Below are 24,330 nucleotides of genomic sequence, written 5' to 3' on the forward strand. Positions count from 1 at the left end.
GGAGAACAGTATGGGTAGTGAAATCCAAAACAGATTGTGAGGAGCTCCAAAAGGATCTCTCCAAACTAGGTGAGTGGGAGACAAAATGACAAATGCGTTTCATTGTTGGCAAGTGTATAGTGATGCACATTGGGAAGAAAAACCCCAACACTGATGGGATCTGAGCTGTTGGTGACTGACCAGGAGAGGGATCTTGGGGTCAACGTGGACAGCTCGATGAAAGTGTCAACCCAATGTATGGCAGCTATGAAAAAGGCCAATTCCATGCTAGGATCATTAGGAAGGGCATTGGAAATAAAACTGCTAATATTATAATGCCCTTATACAAAACTATGGTGCGGCCACACCTGGAGTACTGCATACATTTCTGGTCACCATATCTAAAAAAGGACATTGTAGAACTGGAAAAGGTGCAAAAGAGGGCAACCAAGATGTTCAGGGGCCTAGAGCATCTTTCTGATGAGGCAATGCTATAACACCTGGGGCTATTTAGTTTAGAAAAAAGATGACTGCGGGTAGACATGATAGAGGTCTATAAAATCCTGCATGGTGTGGAGAAAGTGGATAGAGAGAAATTCTTCTCCCTCTCACATAACACTAGAACCAAGGGGTCATCCCATGAAATTGATATCAGGGAAATTTAGGACCAGTAAACAGAAGTATTTTTTTCACACAACACATAATCAACTTGTGGAATTATCTGCCACAAGATGTGGTGACAGCCAACAACCTGGATGGCTTTAAGAGGGGTTAGGATAACTTCATGGAGGAGAGGTCTATCAACAACTACTAGTCAGAGGGCTACAAGCCACCTCCAGCCTCAAAGGCAGGATGCCTCTGAGTACCGGTTGCAAGGGAATAACAGCAGGAGAGAGAGCATGCCCTCAACTCCTGCCTGTGGCTTCTAGCGGCATCTGGTGGGCCATTGTGTGAAACAGGAAGCTGGACTAGATGGGCCTTGGGCCTGATCCAGCAGGTCTCCTCTTATGTTCTTATGATTTAAAGTAATGAGGTACTGAGATTTTTAGGTGGTTGGTATCAAAATTACACTGTAAGGTGAGAGACATATCACAGTCCTTGTCAACAGCTTTAGGTGGGATACTAGGCTGCGCCTAACACCACTCTTCTTCTTCTTGTCCCCACTCTAGTTATTCTCCTTTGTCTCTTCTGCCATTGTCCTGTTCTTGTTGCCACAGCTGTTTGTAGAAGCTCTCAATAAATTGTTCCTAATGTATCTCTGAAGTCTTCTCTCTCTTTCACTTCACAGCTGTATGTAATTAGTCAAATGCAGCTAGGTCTATAGTAACAGTGTATATTCATTCTTTATCCTTCAGAGGGAAAGATAAAGAGTCACAATCCGTTTTATACCTATAGTGAAGATATTGTATCTGCCTTTCCATTTTATCTGTAAGTTCTTCGGCATTTTTCTGACTACATCTAGTAGCATGATTACCTCAGCAGCCTAATACTAATCATGTTTTTAGAAGTTAGTTCTATTCATTGCATTGGGACTTCCAAACAGTGGCTGATACCCAGAGCCATCTACCACAGGTGCTCCTAACATGTGCACCACACAGCATTAGTCCCCACGCTGCCCCTCACTTTCCCCAAAGTGCAGGCAGTTGCACAAATACTACTTGGAGCTCACCTACACTCCAGAACTGCTCTGTTAGAATGGAAACACATTGCATGACCCTCAGTGACATGCTGCTGCTCTAACAGAGCTGTTCTGGAGTGCAGGTGAGACCCCAGAACACATCTACTCATGCTTCAGGGAGAGCATGGAGGAGCATGGGAGCTAGCGCCCCACATATTGGGAGTGCCCACAGTAGCCTGTTCCGGATGTTGGTCAGTAAGGTTGGAATTCAAGCCAAAGGTGGCTAGTAGGAAAGACAAGGAGAAGAAGAATCAGTTAGAGGAAGCCAATGGGAGTGATGGCAGGTGCGAGGGAACTGAACCATTGAGCTATCATAGAAAAAAATCACATAAAGTGTGGAAGCACTGAAAAGACCGTTTGTGAATGTGCAGGTCTGACAAACGGCCATCTGTTAACATATCCAGAATAATAAACATTGACTGAACAAGGATGTTCAGCTTCAGTCACTTCAGCAATAGCCCTCCAAATAGCAGAATAACACAGTTTGGGATTTTTATTGTACAGCATTGCACAACAGATTGTGTTTTTCACAATACTACAAAACTTGTATTTGAGCACCATCCACCGATGTGTTAATGAAGAGGCATCGTACGTGGTAAATTCATTTTGAAAATAAAATCAAATTTGTCCATTCTTTATACCCACCGTTTCATACTTGGCTGCCAATCCCATGATGCTGGAAATGCTACCCCCAGCTGTGTTTCTTTTAGTTCCATATATGTGTCATTTCATATCTAGCTACCAGACAACTACATTTTGCTGCCTTTTAAAGATTCTGCACTTCTATTTTTAGCCATCTATTAAAATTGCATATTATATGGAATCCTCTTCTAGCTAGCTCTGCCTCATTGCTTTCTTGCTACCAGGGCAGTTGCTTAATAAGACTCCTGCTGTGGCTGAGACAAGGAATGGAATTTGACCTTTATCCGAGTATGTTTGTAGCTATGGGATGGGTGATTTTTTTCCCCTTCCTGTAAGCAGAAACAAATATCCTAAGTTATATTTAGTGGGAAAGAAATTGATTTACCATTACCCCACAAGCAGTATAAGGAGACTGCCTGAGATAATTTTGGGCTTGACTGAAGGAAGACCCTCTCTTCCCTACTGCCTACAATAGCTACTCCAGTTCCACCAAGAACCAGGAAGGATTTCATTCACATGCTCATCTCGTGAAGAAGGTTGTGTGTGTCATACTTACCTTTTCTGCTCTCTTGCAAACCCATTGTTGGAGAGGTTCAATGCACTAATACTGACAGTATGACTGTGGAATGAGTCTTTGCCCCGCACCCAAGAAGACACAAGTGTTGGTGAAAATTAGGGCCACAATTTTATTTTTCTATAAACCAGCAACTTTTAAAACACAGGGATTGACTGCCCACCCCATACAGTGTGGTGTCTATAGTCATGTGCCACCAGGGCATGCCTGGCCTATGGCGTAGGGCAACACACCTTGGCTCCAGGCAGCCCCCCAAGCTCTAAAGCCAAGGCTGCCCTTCGTAGCTGGCCTAAAGCCAGGCCTCTGCCACAGCAACACCTCCTGGTAGCCGTTCAGCGATTCCGGGAAGCTTAGCCAGACAGAGTAGGTTGATCCAAGGCAAATCTCCCTGAGCCATGCAGTCTCTCGAGAGTTGCCCTGTCCAACCTCTAGCCAAATGCTTACCTGAAGGTGTTCACCAGCCTCAGATGTTATTCCAACCACACTGTACCTGCCCCAATTGTGACCTAAAATGAGCCTAACTGCTAACCCCAGTACAGTCTGGAGCAGGCGAAAAAAAGGTGTGCACCACCGGCCAATCAGGTAAACGCCCAAAAAATTCCTGCCCAGCCCCAAAAGGCGACCAGACAAAGCCCAGACTATACTTAGGGAGGGAAGGAGGGTGCCTTCTCAAAACGAACTGAGGGGCAGCGGAGCTGTAGCGAGCTGCACGGCTGAAGCCCCGCCCCTGCACAAGCCCGCCAGCCAATGGGGGCTCTCCTAGCCATGTGCCCTCTCCCCTGCCTCGTGTTTCTTGCAGGGGGGGGCGAACTCGCCGCACCACTCAGTCGAGCGGCGAGCAACAGAATACTTCAGAATACTAGGTTCAGAATACTATAGGTATTCAGATACTATAGTTCACTCTCCTATCCTATCCTATCCTATCCTATCCTATCCTATCCTATCCTGTCCTATAGGAATACTATAGTAGGTATTCAGAATACTAAAGTAGAAATAGTAGGTTCAGAATACTAGGTTCATCTGCCCTGGCTCTCCAACCTTTTCAAGACTCTGGTGTAACCATAGTCCAAGCTATGAAATAAAGAAGATAGAGAGCTATGGATACGAATACAATTAATATGGCAAATATATACCACTTTTAAAAATAAGTTCCCAAAGTGGTTTACATAGATATAAACAATCCATCAAGCAAATAAATAAAATGGCTCGCTGTCCCCAAAGTGCTCACAGTCTATCACCAAAGACTCATCATTTGATCTGACTATGACTTAGACCAAGTCTACACATACAGCAGAATGAGGTGAGCATATATATATGAGGTGGGCGAGTCCTTTGGTAGTAGAAGGAACTGTGATTCTTCAGACTGCGGATTGTGATCCTTCTGAAGACTACAGAAGAAGCACGTTGTTTACTGCTTTCTAAAAAAACAAAACAACCCAATGAAAATAGAACAATAGAAACTTTCTTCCTGATGTGATTATTTATTTATCTCTGTTTCTATTTATATACAACTTTTTAGGGGTGTGCAAAAAACCACAAAACCCATTTTGGTTTGATTAGAACCAGACAAACCGAACCCAATCCTGTCTGGTTCTGTGCACACTAGAGCTAGTGGGGGGGAAGGAAGAAAAACAACAACAAAAGCAGACTTGCCACCATTGCAGGGCACCAGGGAGCTGCCATGGCCATGGGCGGGGGTCTCCTGAAGTTCCCCCTCCCCCCATTGACCTACCCTGGTCTCAAACGGCTCATTTCTGGTCATTTTTGGCCCATTTCAGGCCTTTATGCACTGATGGTGGACATTTTGGGGGCTGCAGCAAATGCGCACTAGCCATTTGCATGGCTGGGTCATGACCCGGCCATGCAGCTGGCCAGTGCACATGCATAGAGGCCTCCAAAATGAATACCAGCAGCCCAGAGAGGCCCAGAACAGGCCAAAAATAGCCCAAAATTGGCTGTTTGAGACTGGAGGAGGTCAGTGGGGGGAGGGGGAACCTCAGGAGACACACACACACCCCATGGCTGCAACAGCACCCCCTGGAAACACACAATGGCAGTAAGTCTGCCATTTTTGTTTTTTAAAAAAACCAGACCAGACTGGTGGGTTTGACTCGACCTTGAGCCAAACCCGGCCCAGTCTGGCTCGAGGGTGAGCCCTCAAGCTGGGCCCGGTCAAGTGAGAGCTGGCTCGCACATCCATACTACTTTTCAGCAAAATGCTTTGAATAGAAAATGAAGTGTTGCTGGTAAAGCATCGTCTTCTCTCTTACTAAGAGCAATAAAAGCATCTGCCCTTTGTCTCATGTTTCTTCCCAATTCTCTAGATGTCCCTGACCCACCAGAAAACCTCCACCTGTCAGAAAAGCAGGAGAGAAGTGTTAGATTGTCATGGAATGCTGGAGGCAATAACAACAGCCCAGTTAATGGTAAGAAGGATTCTGACCATTGCCTCACTTGTGGCAGCAAATTGTCAACATTAAAATAAACAAGCTATTAAAAAAGTTGTGCTAAAGTGGTTTTGTTGTTTAAGGGTCTTTGCTAGTAATCATTTTCTTCCCTTTATGTCTATCTTTTCTCATGGGCTTTAATTCGCATGCATTGCTTGTTGTGTTTTCTCTCCTCGTCCCTTGTAGAATCTATTGTGGAATTTGAAGAGAACCAGTGGGAGCCCAGAAAGTGGCAGGAATTAATCAGGGTCCCAGGGAATGAAACAACCGTTGTTTTACCACTGGCCCCATATATAAATTACCAATTCCGTGTTGTCTCTGTTAATGCCATTGGGAGAAGCCAGCCTAGTGAACCGTCGGAGCGATATGAAACACCGCCAGCTGGTACATATGGTTACTTCTTTTTTGCATTGATATCACTGCTGTGCCTCTGCTTCCTGCCTGGATTGTGGGCTACATTCTTTCCCCCTCTCTCTAGAGACTTCAGGATATACCAAAAGGAAAGTAGGGAGGTCCTTTGACCTTTGCTTCTGTCTCTCCCCTGAGCTCAGCACTGCAAAGCCATGGAAGTAGTAGGCACATTAGGAGCACTTCTCCTGTGCAGCTGCTTATAATAGTTTTTTCTCTCTCAAAACATTATAATTCATCCAATGAAATTTAATGATATTAAATTCAGGACTGAAAGAAACAAATACTTCTTTGCACCTTCCATAATTCATTGATTGAATTCACTGCCACCAGATGTAATGACCAATAACCATTGGCTTAAATTGGGGTGTCAAACTCCAGTTGGGAGGTGGGCCAGATTTGATTCCAATGCACCTCTGGAGGGGTGCACACACACACCATTTTCTGTCCTCCTGCTCCTCCACCCTCTTTCTCTCACTCGCTTCCTTTCTTCTTCCCTTTCCCCCTTTCTCCTTTCCTTGCCTTGTCATTTGAATGTGCGGAATGCACTACTTTTTATACCAGAATATGCTCATGGGAAGGTTGATTTTTTTTGGGGGGGGGTATTTTTTTTTTTAGAAGAAATGCATCCCAATGACTGGCAGATACCACATTTTGTATAGGCAATCCTGCCCTTTTAATTAGCTGAATGGAAAACCATTTTAAACCATAATATGCTCAGGGAAACGTTACTTTTTAAAAGAAGAAATATTTTATTTTATTTTATTTTATTTTATTTTATTTATTTATTTATTTATTTATTTGATTGATTGATTGATTGATTGATTGATTTATAAGCGGAATGCACTGCTTTTTATACCATAATGTGCTCATGGGAAGGTTGATTTTTTTTTGGGGGGGGGTATTTTTTTTTAGAAGAAATGCTTCCCTTTGACCTGCAGATACCAACTTTTGCATGGACAATCCTGTCACTTAAATTAGCTGAATGCACTATGTTTCACACCAGAATATGCTCAGAGAAAGTAATATAAATATAAAGGAAAACAAATTTTAACTGTTATTGTTCTCAAAATATTTTTAACACTCAGTAATCAGATTGGAAAAGCAGAAGCCCTCTTCCCCCACTCTACCCTCCCCTCACTCCTCCACCATGGACTCTTTTCTTCCCTCCCCTATCCCTTGCTCTTGCAGAGGCCTGGGTGCCCAGGATGCAAGCCTGTGCTCAGAGTTCTACCACTGTTTCAGAGCACAGCAAGATGTGGGGAGGAAATGTGGTGGTGATTGGAACCAGCCAGCCACAGGAAGCTTTGGAGTGCAGTGAGGCAGTGGGGTGACTTAAGTGCAGTCACGCTGACTGAACAGAGGAGGAGGATCTGGCTGCTGGGGCTTTATTATTTAATGAAGAGCAGCCCATGGCAGCTAGAATGAGGGAGAAGCTTCCTCCCTCAACTCTGGTTGCATGAGGGGAAAACTGCAGTGCCAGCATTCAGATGTAATGCTAGCACTACACAACTGGGGTTGGGAGGGGGCAGGTTCAGATTGGGGGGCAGGGGGTGAAAGGTTCAGATTGGAGTTTAGGGACGGAAACCACCATTTTACTGCTTAGCTCTGGCTGCCCACATTTGGATGTATGGCTACCAAAACCGGAAGTCAAGTGACCTCTGGTTTCATGTTATGTCTGAATTTGGCCTCTGTGTTTTGAGGCAGTATGCTACTGAAAATCATTTGCTGGAAGATGATACTTTGGGAAGGCTATTACATTCATGCCATATTTGTGGCCTTCCCAGATGAATTGGGTTGGGTACTGTAAGAAGCTGGATACTGAACTAGATAGATGTTTGGTCTAATCCAATTGAGCTTTTTGTATGTTCTTAATTAGATAAAACATGGAATGTGAATAGGGCAGAAGACAGCTTGTGAATAATTAATAATAATTGCCAATCTAGACATTTCTGAATGTTTTCTTTCTATAGTACCCTTACCACTGTGTCCAGGCACATATCCCACAACTCTCAATTTAATGAAAAGTAAAGTGGTGCATCTGTGAACATAACTGAAAACCAACTCCTGTCAATTGCAACCCATTAACTTTGTACTCAGATGCTTTCATCGAGTTCATTAGGAGAAATCTAGACTGCCTTCAGGAGGCACAGTTGATCAGGGACAACAATCTTTCCTCAGATCCCATAGTCATGCTTGGAGGCATGGGAAAGCATTTGCATGTCCATTATCTTCCAACTGATGCTGCAAAAAGTACAACAGACCATCTTTAATGTCTGGACCTTTAATGTTGCTTAATGACATACTTCTGCTCACCTGGCACAAGGCTAGTCTCCCATCCCATTTAGAGTGGCATTAGCCTTGCTTGGACTACAAAACTTGCTGGTATGGTTACTCATTGATCACATGGTTACTTTTCAGTTCTATGTGTTGAGGTAATGGTAATTTTCAAGGTTAAAAGAATCCAGCAAAAGTTATAATGGAAGCGGTATTAAATGAAATCTTTAAGCAACCAAATAGATTGGATGTAACCCAGACAGTTCAGTAGTGGAATGGTTAAGGCTGAGTAGAAAGGTGAGGCTACAGCAGGAAATCTCAGGTGAAGAGAGATGTTTGGGGGCTGAGAAGAGAACATGCACTATGTTGTTTTGCACAATTTTAAATACTCAGTGATGTTTCCCCACTATTGACACCTTACAAACACGCACCTTACCTCACCTTACACACTCCTGACCCTGATTCTAGTGATGCTGAGATCAGTGATTTAATCCCTGTCATAGAAGTGAACTGTCTGCACTCATATCTACCAAAGAAGTTACAGGCTTGGTGAGATGATCCCATGGCCACCTATTAGCATTTTGCCACTGTTGCAAAAGAGGATTGCTCGTGTCCTCTTGCTTGACTTCTCCATGATGGTGGCAGCTCTGAGCCTCTCTTCAACTCCCTACCTTTATGCCATTTTCAATTCCTAGGCTCTGCAGCTGGGGAGAAGAAGACAGGGAGACTTACGTGCAGCCCAGGACAGGTCTTTCCTGCTAACCACCAAGGCAGTGAAGTTTGTAATGGCTTCCCAGATCCAGTAGCAAGCCTGGCTAGTCTGTCACCTTTTGTGTTCCACTCCCTGTCTGCATAGCTTCCCTCCCACCATGGTCATGCTGGTGCAGCACATGGGCTTTATATACATAAGGAGAATTAAATGTGTACAGATGCAATGAAAGAATGCAATGAAACACTCTTCCTGTCTCTGAAGACATATTCCCTTACTGTCTCTCATGCAGATCCATAGAATTGGTTTCCTTGAAAAGAGAGTTGCTGCACTCCAGGGCTATGTGAGATAGCATTCCAATATCTGTTGCAATTCCTTTAAGAGTTAATGCAATACTTTAAAACACTGTCTAGCCTCTCGCTCCTTTTCTCACTCCTCCAATGTACAGGCCAGGGTATTTAGCAAGATTTATTGTGAGTCTCATAGCAGCACAGGACTTGGAACAAATTTCTATTCACAACCAATTTCTCTTGGTATAACATGAAATAAGTGATTCTTGAGAATACTTTTTTAGAACAGCTGCTCTGAAACACTTATTCATTTATATTTCCCTAACCTTTTTTAACGTCTCTGTACCTTGCCCAGCTTTCCAGTTCTGTGCCTCATACTAATGATACACCTTCTGTTTTCCCAATCCCATAGGGCTGTCTCTTTAGAATAATCCCATTAACATCTGGTGCTTTGTGAAACCGCCATTTAATTTTTATCCAGTCACTATAACCCAAATTACTGAAACCATATGCATGGTATTTGCCATTGCACCTTTACATGCCAATTGATCATATCATTCAAGGGATTTCTATGGTGGATTCGTGTACTGAGCTAATATGTGAATCATGTGATATGTCGGCTGCCTGAAATTAGTATCACAAGGACCTATCAGTGGTTATCATCATGTGCTGTGAACCACCACGAAAGGTGCAGTGTGCTAGGAGCAGTAATTGTTTTGCATTGTAAATAAAGCATTCAGCTGACATTTTCCTAATTGTATTTACACGCCTTTTCTATGTTGTATAGTTGTCATTACAAGCAAACCAAATCATTACGGGGACAGTTAATTCAAAAATTGCTACATTTATGTGACTGTTCTGTATGGATATAAAAATATAGGGAGGACTAAAGGTTGGCTAATTAAAAGTCTCATTGTGTGTTGTTGATGCATAGCTCCAGACAAGAACCCAGAAAACATCAGAGTTGAAGCTTCAGAACCACATGAATTGATCGTAATATGGGAGGTAGGCTTTTTTTAGTAAAAGTTATGCACATAATGGCTTTGATTCTATAAACATTAACTATAGACCCATTGAACACAACACAATGGAACTTACTTTGAGTAAATATGCATGCATTGGGCTGCATGTGTGATTATTTAGAGATGTTTTACTTTTCACTTAATTCATAGTGACTGGCTTTATTAAATTATATTATTTATTATTTATGTTCTAATAAATGGGTAGGGGGAATCCATGGGTAATACTTAATGATCCAGCTGATCTATAGGTGCAAAAAGGTTAAGAACCCCTGCCCTAATGTCATAGTCATTAGTGCATGTATATTTTTTGTCTATAAATAACAGGGTGTTTACAATCTACATTTCAATAGAAGAAAAGACAGTAGGTAGGGAAGGGCAGGAAAATAAAAGCACATGTAGTGTACAAGGCAGGAACATGTACAAATGTAAGTACATGCACTTATGCTTAGTATTGGTAGAATGAGGAGCAAAGTTTGATCTAAATGCTTCAGTGAAATGGTAGGTTTTGAAAACAAATTTTAAGGAAAAAGAGGGGAGGACAGCATAGAAAATCTTACAGAATGTGGCCATTCCCAGTCGTGTGCTTGGGCCAGTGTTTTACTTCACCTAATCTTCAGAGAAGGCATGAGGCTACCCCGATTATCTGAGCCACATAGAGTGGGTCGAGACTGAGAGTAGGGATGTTCAGCGTCTCCTTAGGGAAGCACAGAATCGGTTTGAGTGCCAGCATTTGAACTGGTTCAGCAGGGCAGGGGTCAGTTCCTTTAAAAAGCAGGCAGTCAGAACCTTACCTGCTCATCCATTGCCCCACTCGCTGTTCAAAAGGCTGTGTGGTGGCAATGTGCATGCCAACACCACACATAGACTGTTGGGAGCAGCGCTACAGCCATGCAGGGCATTTTGAATAGTGAGTGCCATGCCCAGAAAAGCAGTGGGGTGGTAGAGGAGCAAGTAAGGTCCTGCTTACCTGCTTTTTAAAGGAAATAACCCCTGCCCTGCCTGTAGCTGCATAAGCCATCCGTGCACATCTCTGAGAGGCCATTCTGGCATCTCATGCCTTTCCAGTATATTATTATTTATTTATTATTTATTTAGCACATTTTTATACCGCCCTAACCCAAGGTCTCAGGGTGGTTCATATCAGTCTTACTCCAGGTGACCTGCCCTCTGTCCTACCCCAATGCAGAATGGTCTTTGCTGGTTATCCTTTTGGGGCCTGAGTAGGATCCCCTCTCCTTTCCAACATGACGTGGCCATGCAGGGTCCCACTGTGCAGGCATGGCAGCCTTCAAAATGCTGCCACCATGCCAGGGAATAGGCCCGGAAAGGACCAAAGATGCCCGAACTGGGAAATTTTTACAAAAAGGAAGACTGGCGAGGGGGGAAGGGGAACCTCTGTGGATCCCACCTTGGAGAAGCCCCCAGAGGGGGTAAGTTGAAAGAAAAAAGAAAAGGAATTGTTTTTCCCAAAAATGTTCGACAAACCTCCAAACTGTGGTGGTGGTGGTGTTTGGTCTGGGGTCGAGCTGAACCAGGGAGCTGAGCCCTCAAACCAAACTGGTTCAATATCAAACCAGTTGAACCTGTTTGCACACCCCTATTTCCCCCGCTAGGCATCTATTTAGGTCACAGCTGGCAAGTGGGGTGTGGGTTGGGAGAAAGAGTAGAGTAGATTGATCATTTCTTCCTTTCTATAACCAGCCCAAGGGTGCTCACCAAACAACCAGTCTTCAGCAGCTTTGCAGCTTGAAGGCTATGACTAGAACTCCTTCCTACTTCAGGGGCTCAAAGGCTGAATTGCTTGAGAGGAAGTGTGAGGCCTCCAAAATGGCCCTTGGAGTTGGCAGCGAGAAGCAGCGATCTGCAGTGGTCTGATCTACAGCTCTGAGCTAAGATGTGATCATCCTTAAGGTCTGGGGGAAGGATGCTGCCATTTGACTTCTGACCTCAGTGTAGGCCCACACTGTTTGGGGCTTGCTACCTGGTGCAGTCACAATGATATTAATGTTCAATAATCTGTCGCCCTTCATCCAGAACAGATGAGTAGTATTGTATTGCCTCATCTCTTTTGGTGTAAGGGTAATTGCTTGAGGAACTGTATTGCTTGAGGAACTTCTTCTTGAGAATCTCTTGATCATCTTCAAGGAAACGAACAATTGGCCAGAAAAACAGATTCTGATCATGACTAGAATGCTGGACCAGAGGGGCTTATTTCAAATCTCCACAATGCCATGAAACTCACTGGATAAGCTTGGCCCTCGACATGATCACTTAGCCTAATCTACTTAACAAGGTTGTAGTGAGGAAAACAAAACCCCATATATGCTACTTAGTAAGTGCAAATGCTATAACTCTATGCCGTGCATTATTTTTACAGCTTTTTCAACTATTAAATAATCAAGCTCTTAAGATCACAACTTTTGTGGCACAGGTGACCATCTACTATAATTAATAGTTACACGTTATCCTGCCCTTCCTAAGACAGCATAATTAGTGGGCCTGTGCACCACCAGAAATACTGGATCAATGCGGAACTGATAACAATATGCAAAAAAAAAAATATTGGGGAGGCCGATACGGCCTCCCCAACATTATTGGTATCTGTATCTGGTGGGCATTGTCCTGATATTTTACCAATAACATTTATCAGAAGACAGCTTTGAAAGAAAGTCTCTTAATGCCAGCTCCAGACCTGGAGTTAAAGGACCACACCCCCAAAATAAATTTGGGGGTGGGGTAGTGAAGGCAACTCCAAAGAGGGTCAAAATGGGGTGCTCATTAGGTGCTCTCTGGTCCACTGGATTATCTCTGGGGGGGGTTACCTTGTTCCCCATCCCCCCATTTTGGGGGTACGGTCCTTTAAGTCCAGGTCTGCAGCCAGTTTGTAGAGACTTTCTCTTGAAGCCAGTTCCTGACCTGGACCTTAAGCACTTCACCACCAAAATTTGGAGAGGGGGCAAAGGTACCCCCCCCCATTTTGAAAGTATAGTCCTTAAAAACCAGCTCGGAGCCAGCTTGAAAAGAGAGTCTCTCCAAGCCCTGGGGTGGTTTTGTTCCAATATTACTATTTGAAGTAGAAGGATTTCCAATAGGAATAGCAGGGATTTTAGTCGTAATTCCAACTGTTGGGGCTCCAGTAATGGGCATATTGGTTGGATATTCTTATTGGATCGAAATAATTGCCACAGCCCTAATAATTCTCCTTGCCACAACCCTATGGGGTAGGCAAGGTTAGTTTGAGAAATAGCAACTAGCCCACGGTCACCCAGTGTGCTGAGTGGGGAGCTGAACTCAGGTCTCACTGATCACACTGGCTTTCAATAGCTGTCTTAAACAAAACCATCAGAAATAATGTGCCAGCTGCTGCTGTGCTGATGCATTTCACTGTTGTATAAACAAATCCTAGCTAGGTGACTGCCACAGACGAGCCATTAAAAAGTGTTATCTATGATCCATTAAGTTATTCAGATGTCGTTTAGGATGTTGTCAAATGTTTAATACTCTACAGGGTAGTTTTATCTTTTAATGGCCAAACCTGCTATGAAACATTAAAAATTAAAAATCTGGCACACTGTAACCACAATAGAGATAACACGTTGCCATGTGAGTTGATTTTCACTGCAAAACAAAAGCAATGTACCGCCAATTGAGAGGTAATGTCTCCAGCATAAAAGTATATGGTTTAATAATTGACATGCTTTTAATCCATCTGTTTCATCTTTAGCATTCCTTTAAAAGCCACAGTATTTTTATTCCATTATCTTTAAATCATTGTGATGTAAATTATTGTTTCCACCTTGCAGAATGATAGCCTCTGTTTCTGTAACATTATTTGTTCGTAATATAGGCTTGCCTTATTTTGGCTTTCTTTGCAGCCATTAAAGCCCATGGAGCAAAATGGGCCTGGGCTGGAGTACAAAGTGAACTGGAAACAGCAGGATATTGCTGAATGGGAGGAAGAAACTGTGAAAAAGAATTTCTTCACATTAAAGAACACCCCTACATTTGTACCTTATGATATCAAAGTCCAGGCTATGAATAACTTTGGATATGGCCCTGAACCTGAAAATGTAACTGGATATTCAAGTGAGGACAGTAAGTAGTGTAATATCTTTATGCAAGGAATGTTTTGGGAATGGGCTTTTAAAAAACTGAATACTATACTGTGGGGAAATGACTTGACTAGCAAGCCAGAGGTTGCTGGTTCAAATCCTCGCTGGTGTATTTCTCAGAATATAGGAAACTCCTGTATTGGGCAGCAGCGATATAGGAAGATGCTGAAAGGCATCATCTCATACTGCATGGAAGATGGCAATGGTAAACCGCTCCTGTATTCTACCAAAGACAACCACAGGGTTCTTTGGGCGCCAGGAGTCAACACCAACTCGACGGCACACTTCACCTTTACCACTACCACCACTACTTCTATACTAATTTTCAACAAAACATATCCAGAGAGGTTTACATACTAAATGGTTTACACAGAAAGTTTTGGTTCATGTAGAAAGTTTCCAAAGCAGTTTACATACTAAAGGGAGAGAAACCTGAATAAAGACAGTTTGGACTTTCATTACTTAAATGTCACTGGGCTGAATTATGTAGACATGTATCCCAATATATTATTGACAAATTTAATCCATCTAGAGCACAGTCTTTGAAAGCAATGCAGGGGGAAAAAGAAAATGTCAGTTGTTTGCCCATTTGAAGAAAATCCTTTCACTTTAACAATGGAACTACAAAATCATGTGATTAAAATTGACTCCAGTGAAGTTTTTGAAATGGGTGAATATACATTGCCACTATGCCAACACCAATGAATAAACTTTATTTATTCCACAACTTTATTTAATACAATCAAATCAAGCAACAAGCGGATTAGCTCTCCACTCCCATTCACCTGCAGCTTAGGTACTAACAACTTGCTGCCCAAAGTATGTTTTTTGCCACCATGTGTCACCTCAGGTGAGAAAAGAGGAATATACTGGTAAATATTTTAAAATAAATAAATAAATTGTGATAAAAATGGTACTGCTAAAGAAAACAAAGTATCTTTTAAAACTTTGCAAAAACACATCCAATTTAGCTGTTTCTTATCACAGCTTCCTTCCAAATTTCAAGCACAAGCTTAATATGTCCTCTTTAGTTCTGACTAAAGAATTAACTGAAAAAAAATAGTTTTAAAACATCTGCTCAACACCTAGACATTTCTAATCACTCCCATAATTCTATGAAACTTGCATTGCATAGAATATCCCTTTCCCATTACAACATCCTACTGTTATAAATTAAATACTCATTGAAATTTCACATTGAGATGTATTTGACTACCAAGTGGGAAATGAGATCTGCCCCATTTTCTACATTTTTCCATTTTAATTCAGCAATTCTCATATACAATAACCTTTCTAAAAACCGCTCTCACAGTAGCATATATGTTTCACCTGTCTTTCACATAATCAAACTGGTTTCATCTGTAACATCCGCCTGTGATAAGCTAAAGTGTGCCGTCAAGTTGATTTCAATTCCCGGTGCCCACAGAGCTCTGTGTTTTTCTTTGGTAGAATACAGGAGGGGTTTACCATTGCTTCCTCTCACACAGTATGAGAGGATGCCTTTCAGCATCTTCCTATATCGCTGTTGATCGATATAGGTGTTTCCCATCTTCCTATATTTCTGCTGCCCGATATAGTACCAGTGGGGATTCGAACTGGCAACCTTCAGCTTGTTAGTCAAGCATTTCCCTGCTGTGCCACTTAAGATGGCTTTACCTGTGATAGCTACAGTTTCCTTCCTTCCTTCCTTCCTTACCATTCTAACAACTGCTGTCATAAACGATTGTGGTGGGATTTAATATAAGTGCACAGGAAGTCATAAAATAACTGCAAGTGAAAAGCCATAACAAAAAGCAATTGTTTCTTGTGCAAAATACGGAAGACTGAAAGCCTCTTATTCCCTGTTGAGAAAATTGGACAACAGTCTTTCAAGAAACCTCTCTGCTGCTACACTGCAATTTTTACTTCACTTATCTTATTTAGGGAATATATATATATAAACAACAGATTATAAACCCCTGCTGCAGTGCCAACAGAAGAGCTTTCCCCCCTCTCAAAAGGTTTAGCTTAAGAATGCAAGGATTAAGATTAGAAAAAGAGGGGGGAAACACCACTGTAGTCATTTAAAATTGGAGACCCTAAAAGTCCTGGCATATCCACAATATATTAGCATTTAGCAATGGGCAATTGAAACTATGACAGCTGAATAGGTTACCAATTATTTAACATTGTACATATTCACAATTATGGTGAGAAGACTTTGTCAAACTACAAAGTTATTTAAGAAGGCCTGCTAAGATGTCTCCAAGAATCTACAAGATAAGGGTGGCTTACAAAAGACTCACAGGGCTGCATATGACATCTGAGACTTTTTCTTGATGGCTGTTCTTTGCAGGTTCATTTTGCAATCTGAGGATCTGTTCACTCACTAAAGAAAACATTATAGGCTTCATGATACTAGTGCTCTCATGACATTAAATAAATGTTAACCAATAGTAGCCATACAAAGTCCTTCTGAAGACTATAGAAATATAGGTGAGCCAAGAGGGCATATTTTATGAAGATTTTCTCCATTCATGAAATGTTTCCTCCAGTTTTAGCAACGTATTGGAGGCGCATGAATGGAGTCCTGAGACATGTGCAGACTCTACCCCATGGCTCACATTTGATGGTGCCCACTGTGGCATGGTGTTTCTGCCAGCTGTGCAACCCCCTTACCTGCATTCTGATAGTGTTTCAGCCCTAGAGAAATGTAGATGATACAGCCCGCTCCAAAGCACATTTGTTAAAATTCCATCAAATTCATTAGGACATTGTCCCAGGTAAGTATGGATAGGATTGCAACCTGTATTTCACGAGGTGTTGGATGGACACTTTGTTCAGCTGCCCCTTTGTTTTCCAAACACTCTAGGCCTTTTAACAGAATCATCAGAATCAGAGTAAGTGGCATTCCACCCTGGTTTGTATGACTGTGTGAACGCACAAAAATCCCTCTTTTGCTTCAAGTCCAGTGTTTGTACCCTACTCTTAACCAAGGTTGGAAGAGCGGAGATCTCTCCTATCTTGTTTTTCTGGTTATGTAGATTCACTTACTTTTTCTATCCAGTCACTGGGACCCAACAAGCATGGACACAATAGAGAGCTGTAGCTACAGGGGCTGCCAGCCATGAACATACCACTCTGCAAAGCACACTCTATATAATCCTGTAGCTGCAGCAGTTTCAGAAGGGCTGTGTCCGCCTCCTGCTCCTTCATGGCCAGTCAGAGGGCAGCTGCTGCTATCATGAGGTTTTCTAGTCTACTGGCCGTGCAAAGCATGCTGGGAAGGCCTGCTAGGCTTTCCAAGGACTTTCCATGCCTGCAGTTCCCAATTGCAGCAATGGATGGCTTGCCTGGCTTACTAGTGTGTTTTGTACTAACAAAGACAGAGTTTCTGATCATCTGCTGCTACTATGGTAACTCTTTAACCCTCCAATCCATTCCCAAATGTTTGTGTAAACAGGCCTACTGGCTGACATGATGAGGGAAATTGCTCAAAATAGTACTGTTGGAATTAAAAGGAGAACTAGGCATTGCCTAACTTGTTCATTAATTTCAATAGGACTGCTCTGAGTAATTTTCCTCATCGTGTCATCTTTAGCTCTAATTCAAACATTATGGCCAAATTTCGATATGATGTGAAATCGGAGTTAAACAGGGCAGAGGTTGGGACTCTGTTACATCTGAATTCATGTAACTGCAATTTTGAGATGAAAGTGACCTGCTGTTTGCCTCGCCTAACTCCAATTTGAACCTTTGGTTTTCAGTAAGGGTCAGTGCTGAGACCAGAGGTTTGGCCACCAAAGCATTATGTCCGAATGCGGACAGCACCGTAACCACAGTTCCAAGCAGTTTTTGAAACCACAGTCATAGAGAAGGTGGTGCAGAACTGCCCAGGATCACACCTACTCCATGCCTGCGGCACTTCTCGCTGGCTGCCTCTATGAGCACCATCCCTTCCCCTCCTGTCTCTGATGCAGGTATGAAGTAGCCCAACAACAGGGATGCTGCCACGTCCCATCCCAAACTTGTCAGCCTTTCAAGTGGCAAAATAACACAGGGGTATCCCCTCTCCCCACTCTGTCCCTTGCTCCCCCTGCCTGGCAAGTAGTGGGGAAAGGAGATGGGATGACAGGATGGGCAGTATGTGCTTTGCTCCCCAGGAATAAAGTGACAATGATGTATGTTCACAAGCACAAACACTCCAGGTGACAACATAAGCAGGGCACCCCATTGCAGTGCTGGGATGGAAACATGGGGGGGGGGTTCCTGGGTTTGGGTTTAAAAGGCAGCCCCAACCAGGGATTCTTGGACAGCCAATTTCTATTGGCTGAGGGATGTTTGTTCTCCCTTGGCTTACTCATGAAAAGAGCCGGGCAGCAGGAACAGCATTGCTAACATCAAGAACATAGCATTGAGCATTCCTAACATATGTGATGGCAAAGGCTGCTGATTCCGAACAGACCTCTCACTCAAGAGTGTGTAAGGCTATGGGGACACCCCCTCACAACTCATGATAAGACTAATCTGTGGGGACCAGAGTGTTGGGCAGAATCGCTAATAATTTGATGACAACAAAACAGCCCCTTCTCCCATGTACAGCTCTCTCATGGGAGTGTCAGGCATGTGGGGCTTTATGTTGAGCCAGTTTGTTTGGTGCAGGAAATCTGCAGCGAAGGTTACCCTGGCAAGTGCTCTTCCTGACTTGGCAACTGCCACCAAGTAGCTGTCAAAACATGCCCCCTGCCAGCCTGTCTACCCATGTGGACATGTGCACCCCTGATTGTGCCCCCAAACAGTAAACCCGCAATGGCATTCCCCACAGTGGTAGCTCTGCATATGGTGCAACGATGGTCCACACCCATTTCTGGACTTAGAGGGTGCCACCTTTCTCCCAGGTGTCAACTTATAATCAAATGAGATATGGAAGAAGTGGTGTCTGTGGGGTTACCAGGTCCAGATGGTGAAAAAAGTCAATAAACATCACCCAAAAAGTGTATATAGAGGATACTTTGCATAAGGTTTGTGTATGTTTATTGGTGTTAGTTATGCAGATTTTGATAAACATTGGCTAATTTGAGACTATATACAGCCCACCTTGAAGCTGATGGCCAAGTGAGCTCAGTCTGCTGTCTATGTGCAGACTTCACAAGGCTCCTACTTCTCAACTGTAAATTCATCTCCTAATTAGGTTTCTCTCTCTCTCTCTCTCTCTCTCTCTCTCTCTCTCTCTCTCTCTCTCTCTCTCTCTCTCTCTCACACACACACACACACACACACACACACACACACACTTCTGTCCTCTCCACCCACAGGTCTCCCAGGCTGCTCTCCCCAGCCAGGCCAGCAACTTCAGCTCTTGGCTCAAGGCAGAGCAATAGGGGGGTTCAAGCCGTCTAGGCTCAACAGGTTCAGGGTCAAACCAGACAGGCCTTGGCCAGTCCAAGTTCGAACCGGACCAGGTCTGGTTCAAACTGAGTCAGTTTGGAGCTCTATTGGTAATGGGGAATCCAGTGAGGATTCCCCGTTACCAGCACAGCAGTTGGGGGGCTTCCCTAAACCTAGAGGGGTGAGGGAGAGGAATAATTTAGTACTAGCAGTGGCAGCTCCCCCCACCCCCAATGGCATCCCTCAGAGTAGCCCAGGCTGGCAGTGGCCCAGTTTGGGCCCCTGCACACACACCAGGGCCCTTTTAGTGACCCTCTCCAGACATATGTGGAGGTCACTAAAGTGGCCTCCATGCATGCACAGGGGAATGAACTGGGCCACCACTAGTCTGGGCTACTCTGTGGGAGGCCAGTGGGGGGGGAGCAACACCCATCGTCCCCACTGTGACTGCCACCATCGCTAGTACTTGTAAGTACTAAGTGACTCCCCTCCCACCCCCTCTAGGTTTAGGGAAGCCCCCCTGCCCTTTACTTGTAAAGGGGAATCCTCACCAGATTGCCCTTTACCAGTAGAGCTCTACACCGGTTTGAACCAGTTCAGTGGTTGAACAGGACTGGGTTCGGTTTGACCAGAGCCGAAACCAAACCAGCAAAACTGGTTTTGTGCACATCCCTGCAGGGTAGCCAGCTAGTTGCCGGGCCAGCCTCTTTGCATGCTGGTGCAGTGGTGCATGCATGGTCTCCCACTCACTTGCTGTTCTCTGCAACTACAAACATTTATATATGACTTTTCAACAGAAGGTTTCACAATGGTTTTCAAAGAAAAACAAACAATAAAGTGCTCCTCTTTTTACCCCAAAGGGCCCACAATCTAAAAAGAAATGCAAGGTAACACCAGCATCAGTCATTGAAGGGATGCTGTGCTGGGGTTGGATAAGGTCAGTTACTCTCCTCATGATAAACAGAAGAAATTCACCACTTCAAAATGTCCCTTTTTATTCAGTTAGCAGGGGTAGCTGCTAACTGAGTAAAGTTGGTTAGCTAACTGCTAATTTCTCACTGCCACCTCCACTGCCACCACATGAAGGAAGGAAGCTGCAACTGCCGGGCCCACCTATCTGTGCTCCTGTATCATGTGGCTCTGCAACCTGTCACTAAAGCAGAACCTCCATTCTGGCTTTCCCATTGGATGGATGGTCAGTAAGAAGGAGAAGGAGAGAGAGGAAGAGAAGCTGCTCACGAGAACAATTTTTTTCTGAGTGAACAAAATGTTCCAGCTGCTCCCCAGAACCTCAGATTCTACTTCACATGCAAAAAAAGTTGTTTGGTCCTCAAAAGAGTCTCTGTTCCTCTGAATGCAAAAAAGTCATTTGGGTGCCAAAATAGTTGCATATCTTTTTTAAAGGTCCCTAGTTGGCAAGCCTAGGTCTCTGAGGTAGCAGAAGTTGCCAGCAGACCACTTTATGGAATAGCTATTCAAACATTGGCCATCCAACCTCACTCTTCTTTCCAAGTGACCATGCAAGAAAAGTAGTTGCTGATAGCCATAACTTCAAACTGTATTGCACTGAATACAGTGACTAGACAGACATGTGATTTACCTATGTTTCCAGTTCCAGAAGCAGCTCCTTCCAATGTCTTAGTGCATGCCATCAACAGTACTCTGGCTAAAGCTGTCTGGTCTACAATTCCAAAGGACAGAGTTCGAGGGCACCTCAGAGGCTATAAGGTGGTTATCTTTTCCTCCTCCCTTCTATTTCCTTAACTGTACTCTTTAGATTCTACAATGAATTTTCATTGGAAATGGTTCCTCCCTGCCTGATAAAGTTCAATTTGACCTTCTCACTACAGGTCAGTTGGTGGAAAATACGAAATCGCCTGGATGGAAAAAGCCATCACCCTGAGAAACATTCTCTGACATTCAATGCAGACCGAAATGATGGAATGATTCCTGGTCTAGAGCCTTTTAGTGAATATCACTTAACAGTTTTGGCTTTTAATTCTAAAGGAGCTGGACCAGAAAGTGCTGTGTCTGTGTTTCAAACCCCAGAGGGAGGTAAGGAATGAAAGAGGTGAAGAGAAAGAGTGGTCAGATTTTTATAACATCATTTTCTCACAGCAGCTGTCTAATTTGCCGATGCCCAAGCATTCTTAAAGTCAGAGCAATCGGCAGAGCATCTTTAAGACATTTTCCTGCCCCTGTGCCCAAGTTTCTGTTTGATCTTTTTCTCCTGCACAGCTGGCCCAGTGAATAGAATTACTGATTAATAGCTATACAGCTTAATCACTGCAATTGTGCATTCATTAGGGCTCACCCAATACTTATTATTGTGCTTTATATGAACATATTTCAAATCATTTTCCCTTCCTAGAAATCTGCCCTGAGCCATTTTTGGAAGGGCAGTATAGAAATTGAATAAATAAATAAATAAGAGTGTGTGTATATATATATATATATATATCTCAGAGGGGAATGGATAAGAATTAGGGGGTGGCCTAGATGATCTATGGCATATCTTCAGAGTTTAAACTGGCAGAAGAGGAGAGTGGAGATAGAAGCTAAAGTATACACTCTGTTTCACATTCTCGTTAACCTGTGAAATGCAGACTTATACATTAACACTCAGGGAAGCGTTGTATACAACAGAACTCATAAAACTGTATTATTCTGAGTCACATCACTAGTCCAGCTCTATCCATTTTATCTACAATGAGTGGCATTCTTCCAGCTATATTAATTTAGACAACATAAATATCCATCAACACATATCTGCAACCAGTAGCTGGCACATTATTTACTGGCACAGTAGCTGGCACATTATTTACATTTGCCAGTATTTTGTGATATGCAATAAAATGGAAAGTCAAGCTAATTCATGCAATATTTGCTCCCTAAAGAATAGCTAGTAACATACATTAGGGATACTCGGCTGTTGTGGTGCTGGGAGGAATACGTAGCCCTATTTTAATCATGATAAAGAAGAATAAAAACAGGATACACGAGTCTGTTGTGCTTTCTGAAATTCTTACACATTCACATGTCTGAAGTATCCCTGTGGTCTGTGAACTGAATCTCTTAACTAAAGTAGGATTAATTACCCTTTGAAATACATGTAACTATCAATTTGGCTATGTAAGAGTTAACAGTTTACAATGGAAATATTTATAGTGAGGGGTTCAACCTACTGGGACTCTGTAAAAACTTAGAACCCTGAGGCTTTGTAGGGAAAGGACTTAACAAATAGAGCATATGCCAGATGATACTAGAATGTTGCTTGTATGCTCCATAAAAAGTAGAAATTTCACGACCCGTAACAGTTGCCATGTACTCAGTGCTGATCTATATGATCCATATGCAGATGTAAAATACCTGTTATGTAGTATTTGGAGGCTGGGTAAAGAACAAGAGAAAGGCATTGGAAGAAGACAAGTAGCTTGCATCTCCAAAACTCTAAGCCATGTAACATGTCCAAAGTAGTGTATTTTCTGAAGTGGCTGGCAGTTCAAAAGAGAAAGTTATTAGCTTGCGTACTGGAGGCTAAAGAGAATGAGCTAGTAATCAGGAAGTCTAATATGTTTTTAATGTGTTTTACAGTTCCTGAAAAACCACACTTTTTAAAGATAGTAAATTTTGATAAAGACTCAGTAACGCTGTCATGGGGAAGACCTAAGAAACCAAATGGCATTGTCACTGGATATGTATTGCAGTATCAGATAAGTAAGTAAATGAATGTTCTACTTGGATGCAAAAACTGACAGCCTGACTAATGTGGTGTCTGTGCAGTGAAAGTGTTCCCAACTGCAGCAGTAGCATTTCCACTTCGGAAGTGCAGGTGTTTGTGGGGAGGGGGGAGCAGCACGTGCACGCTGTAGTGCTCCGCCCACAATCCCATGTGGGACAGTGGTGCTCCGTCTGGCATCTGGTGGGTGTGCAGTATGGCCCTGGTCTCTGAAAGTGCACGAAGGCTCCATGCGCGCACAGAGGCTAGGGCTATGTTGTGGCCCCGCCACCCCTTGCAGCTTTGCGGGCGGATCACCCCAGCTCTCAGGTGCTGTTTACACACTGGTAAGCACCTGCTTAATACTCCTTTAAAGGTTCCTCTCACTGCCCCCTCCCCCAGGTGCTACCCTCACTGGTCGCTCCTGGGGAGGAGCAATTTTTGTCCACCTCCCCTTCTCTTCTGAAGCAGGGATGCTGCTGTGGCTAGGCATGCTTTTGCTACACAGACATAACATTAGTCAGGATGCCAGCAGGCATTTTTCTGAAGCCTTAGAGGCACATTACTGTCAATTTAGTTGATTGATAAGAAGCTCGGGCTATGAAGTGACTTGGTCAAGTCTACACTAGCAGCATATGCCCGAGATGGCATTTGAATTCAATCCTTATAGAAGTCTAGCCTTTATTCCAAAAAAGGAATTGTGGTATCTGATTAAAACCAGCCAATCCATATAGTGCCATCTGTATTGACTTAAAATAGCCTCTCTGTTATGATTAAAACCAATATATTAGGCCTGTGCAAATTCGGATTCAAAAATTCAGATTTTATCCGCAATTGCCCCAAATCAGTAAAAATCAGTAAAATCCAAACCTGACCTTATTTTTGAAAATAGGATCTGTCCCTATACAGGTGAATGGAGAAATTGAAACAAATTCACTAAAACTCAATGGCTGGCCCTAGAGAATTGAAGCCTGCCACACATGTGGGGAAGGAGGTCAGGGACCCCTGTACTGAATTTGAAGAGAATTGCCCGATCCCTGATTTTTGGTGATTTTTTGAATTTGTTTAATGGTTAACAATGATGAAATATGGCTTGTTCCACACCAG

The 24,330-nt window shown here is 43.2% G+C and overlaps 1 protein-coding gene across 4 annotated transcripts in view; it reads left to right on the forward strand.

Annotated features, from left to right (window-relative positions):
• Positions 1-24,330, forward strand: part of CHL1 (cell adhesion molecule L1 like) — a 382,907-nt gene that overhangs the window by 323,567 nt on the left and 35,010 nt on the right. For all 4 annotated transcript variants that reach the window (XM_053291775.1, XM_053291772.1, XM_053291774.1 and 1 more), the window contains 7 exons: positions 5,198-5,299; positions 5,507-5,704; positions 9,939-10,009; positions 13,902-14,121; positions 21,118-21,233; positions 21,356-21,560; positions 23,100-23,222. In XM_053291775.1, the coding sequence (XP_053147750.1) occupies positions 5,198-5,299; positions 5,507-5,704; positions 9,939-10,009; positions 13,902-14,121; positions 21,118-21,233; positions 21,356-21,560; positions 23,100-23,222 (1,035 nt within the window). The remainder of the gene's footprint in view (positions 1-5,197; positions 5,300-5,506; positions 5,705-9,938; positions 10,010-13,901; positions 14,122-21,117; positions 21,234-21,355; positions 21,561-23,099; positions 23,223-24,330) is intronic.

The sequence above is a fragment of the Hemicordylus capensis genome, chromosome 2 (genome assembly GCF_027244095.1).
Source record: "Hemicordylus capensis ecotype Gifberg chromosome 2, rHemCap1.1.pri, whole genome shotgun sequence".
Taxonomy (NCBI): Eukaryota; Metazoa; Chordata; class Lepidosauria; order Squamata; family Cordylidae; genus Hemicordylus; species Hemicordylus capensis.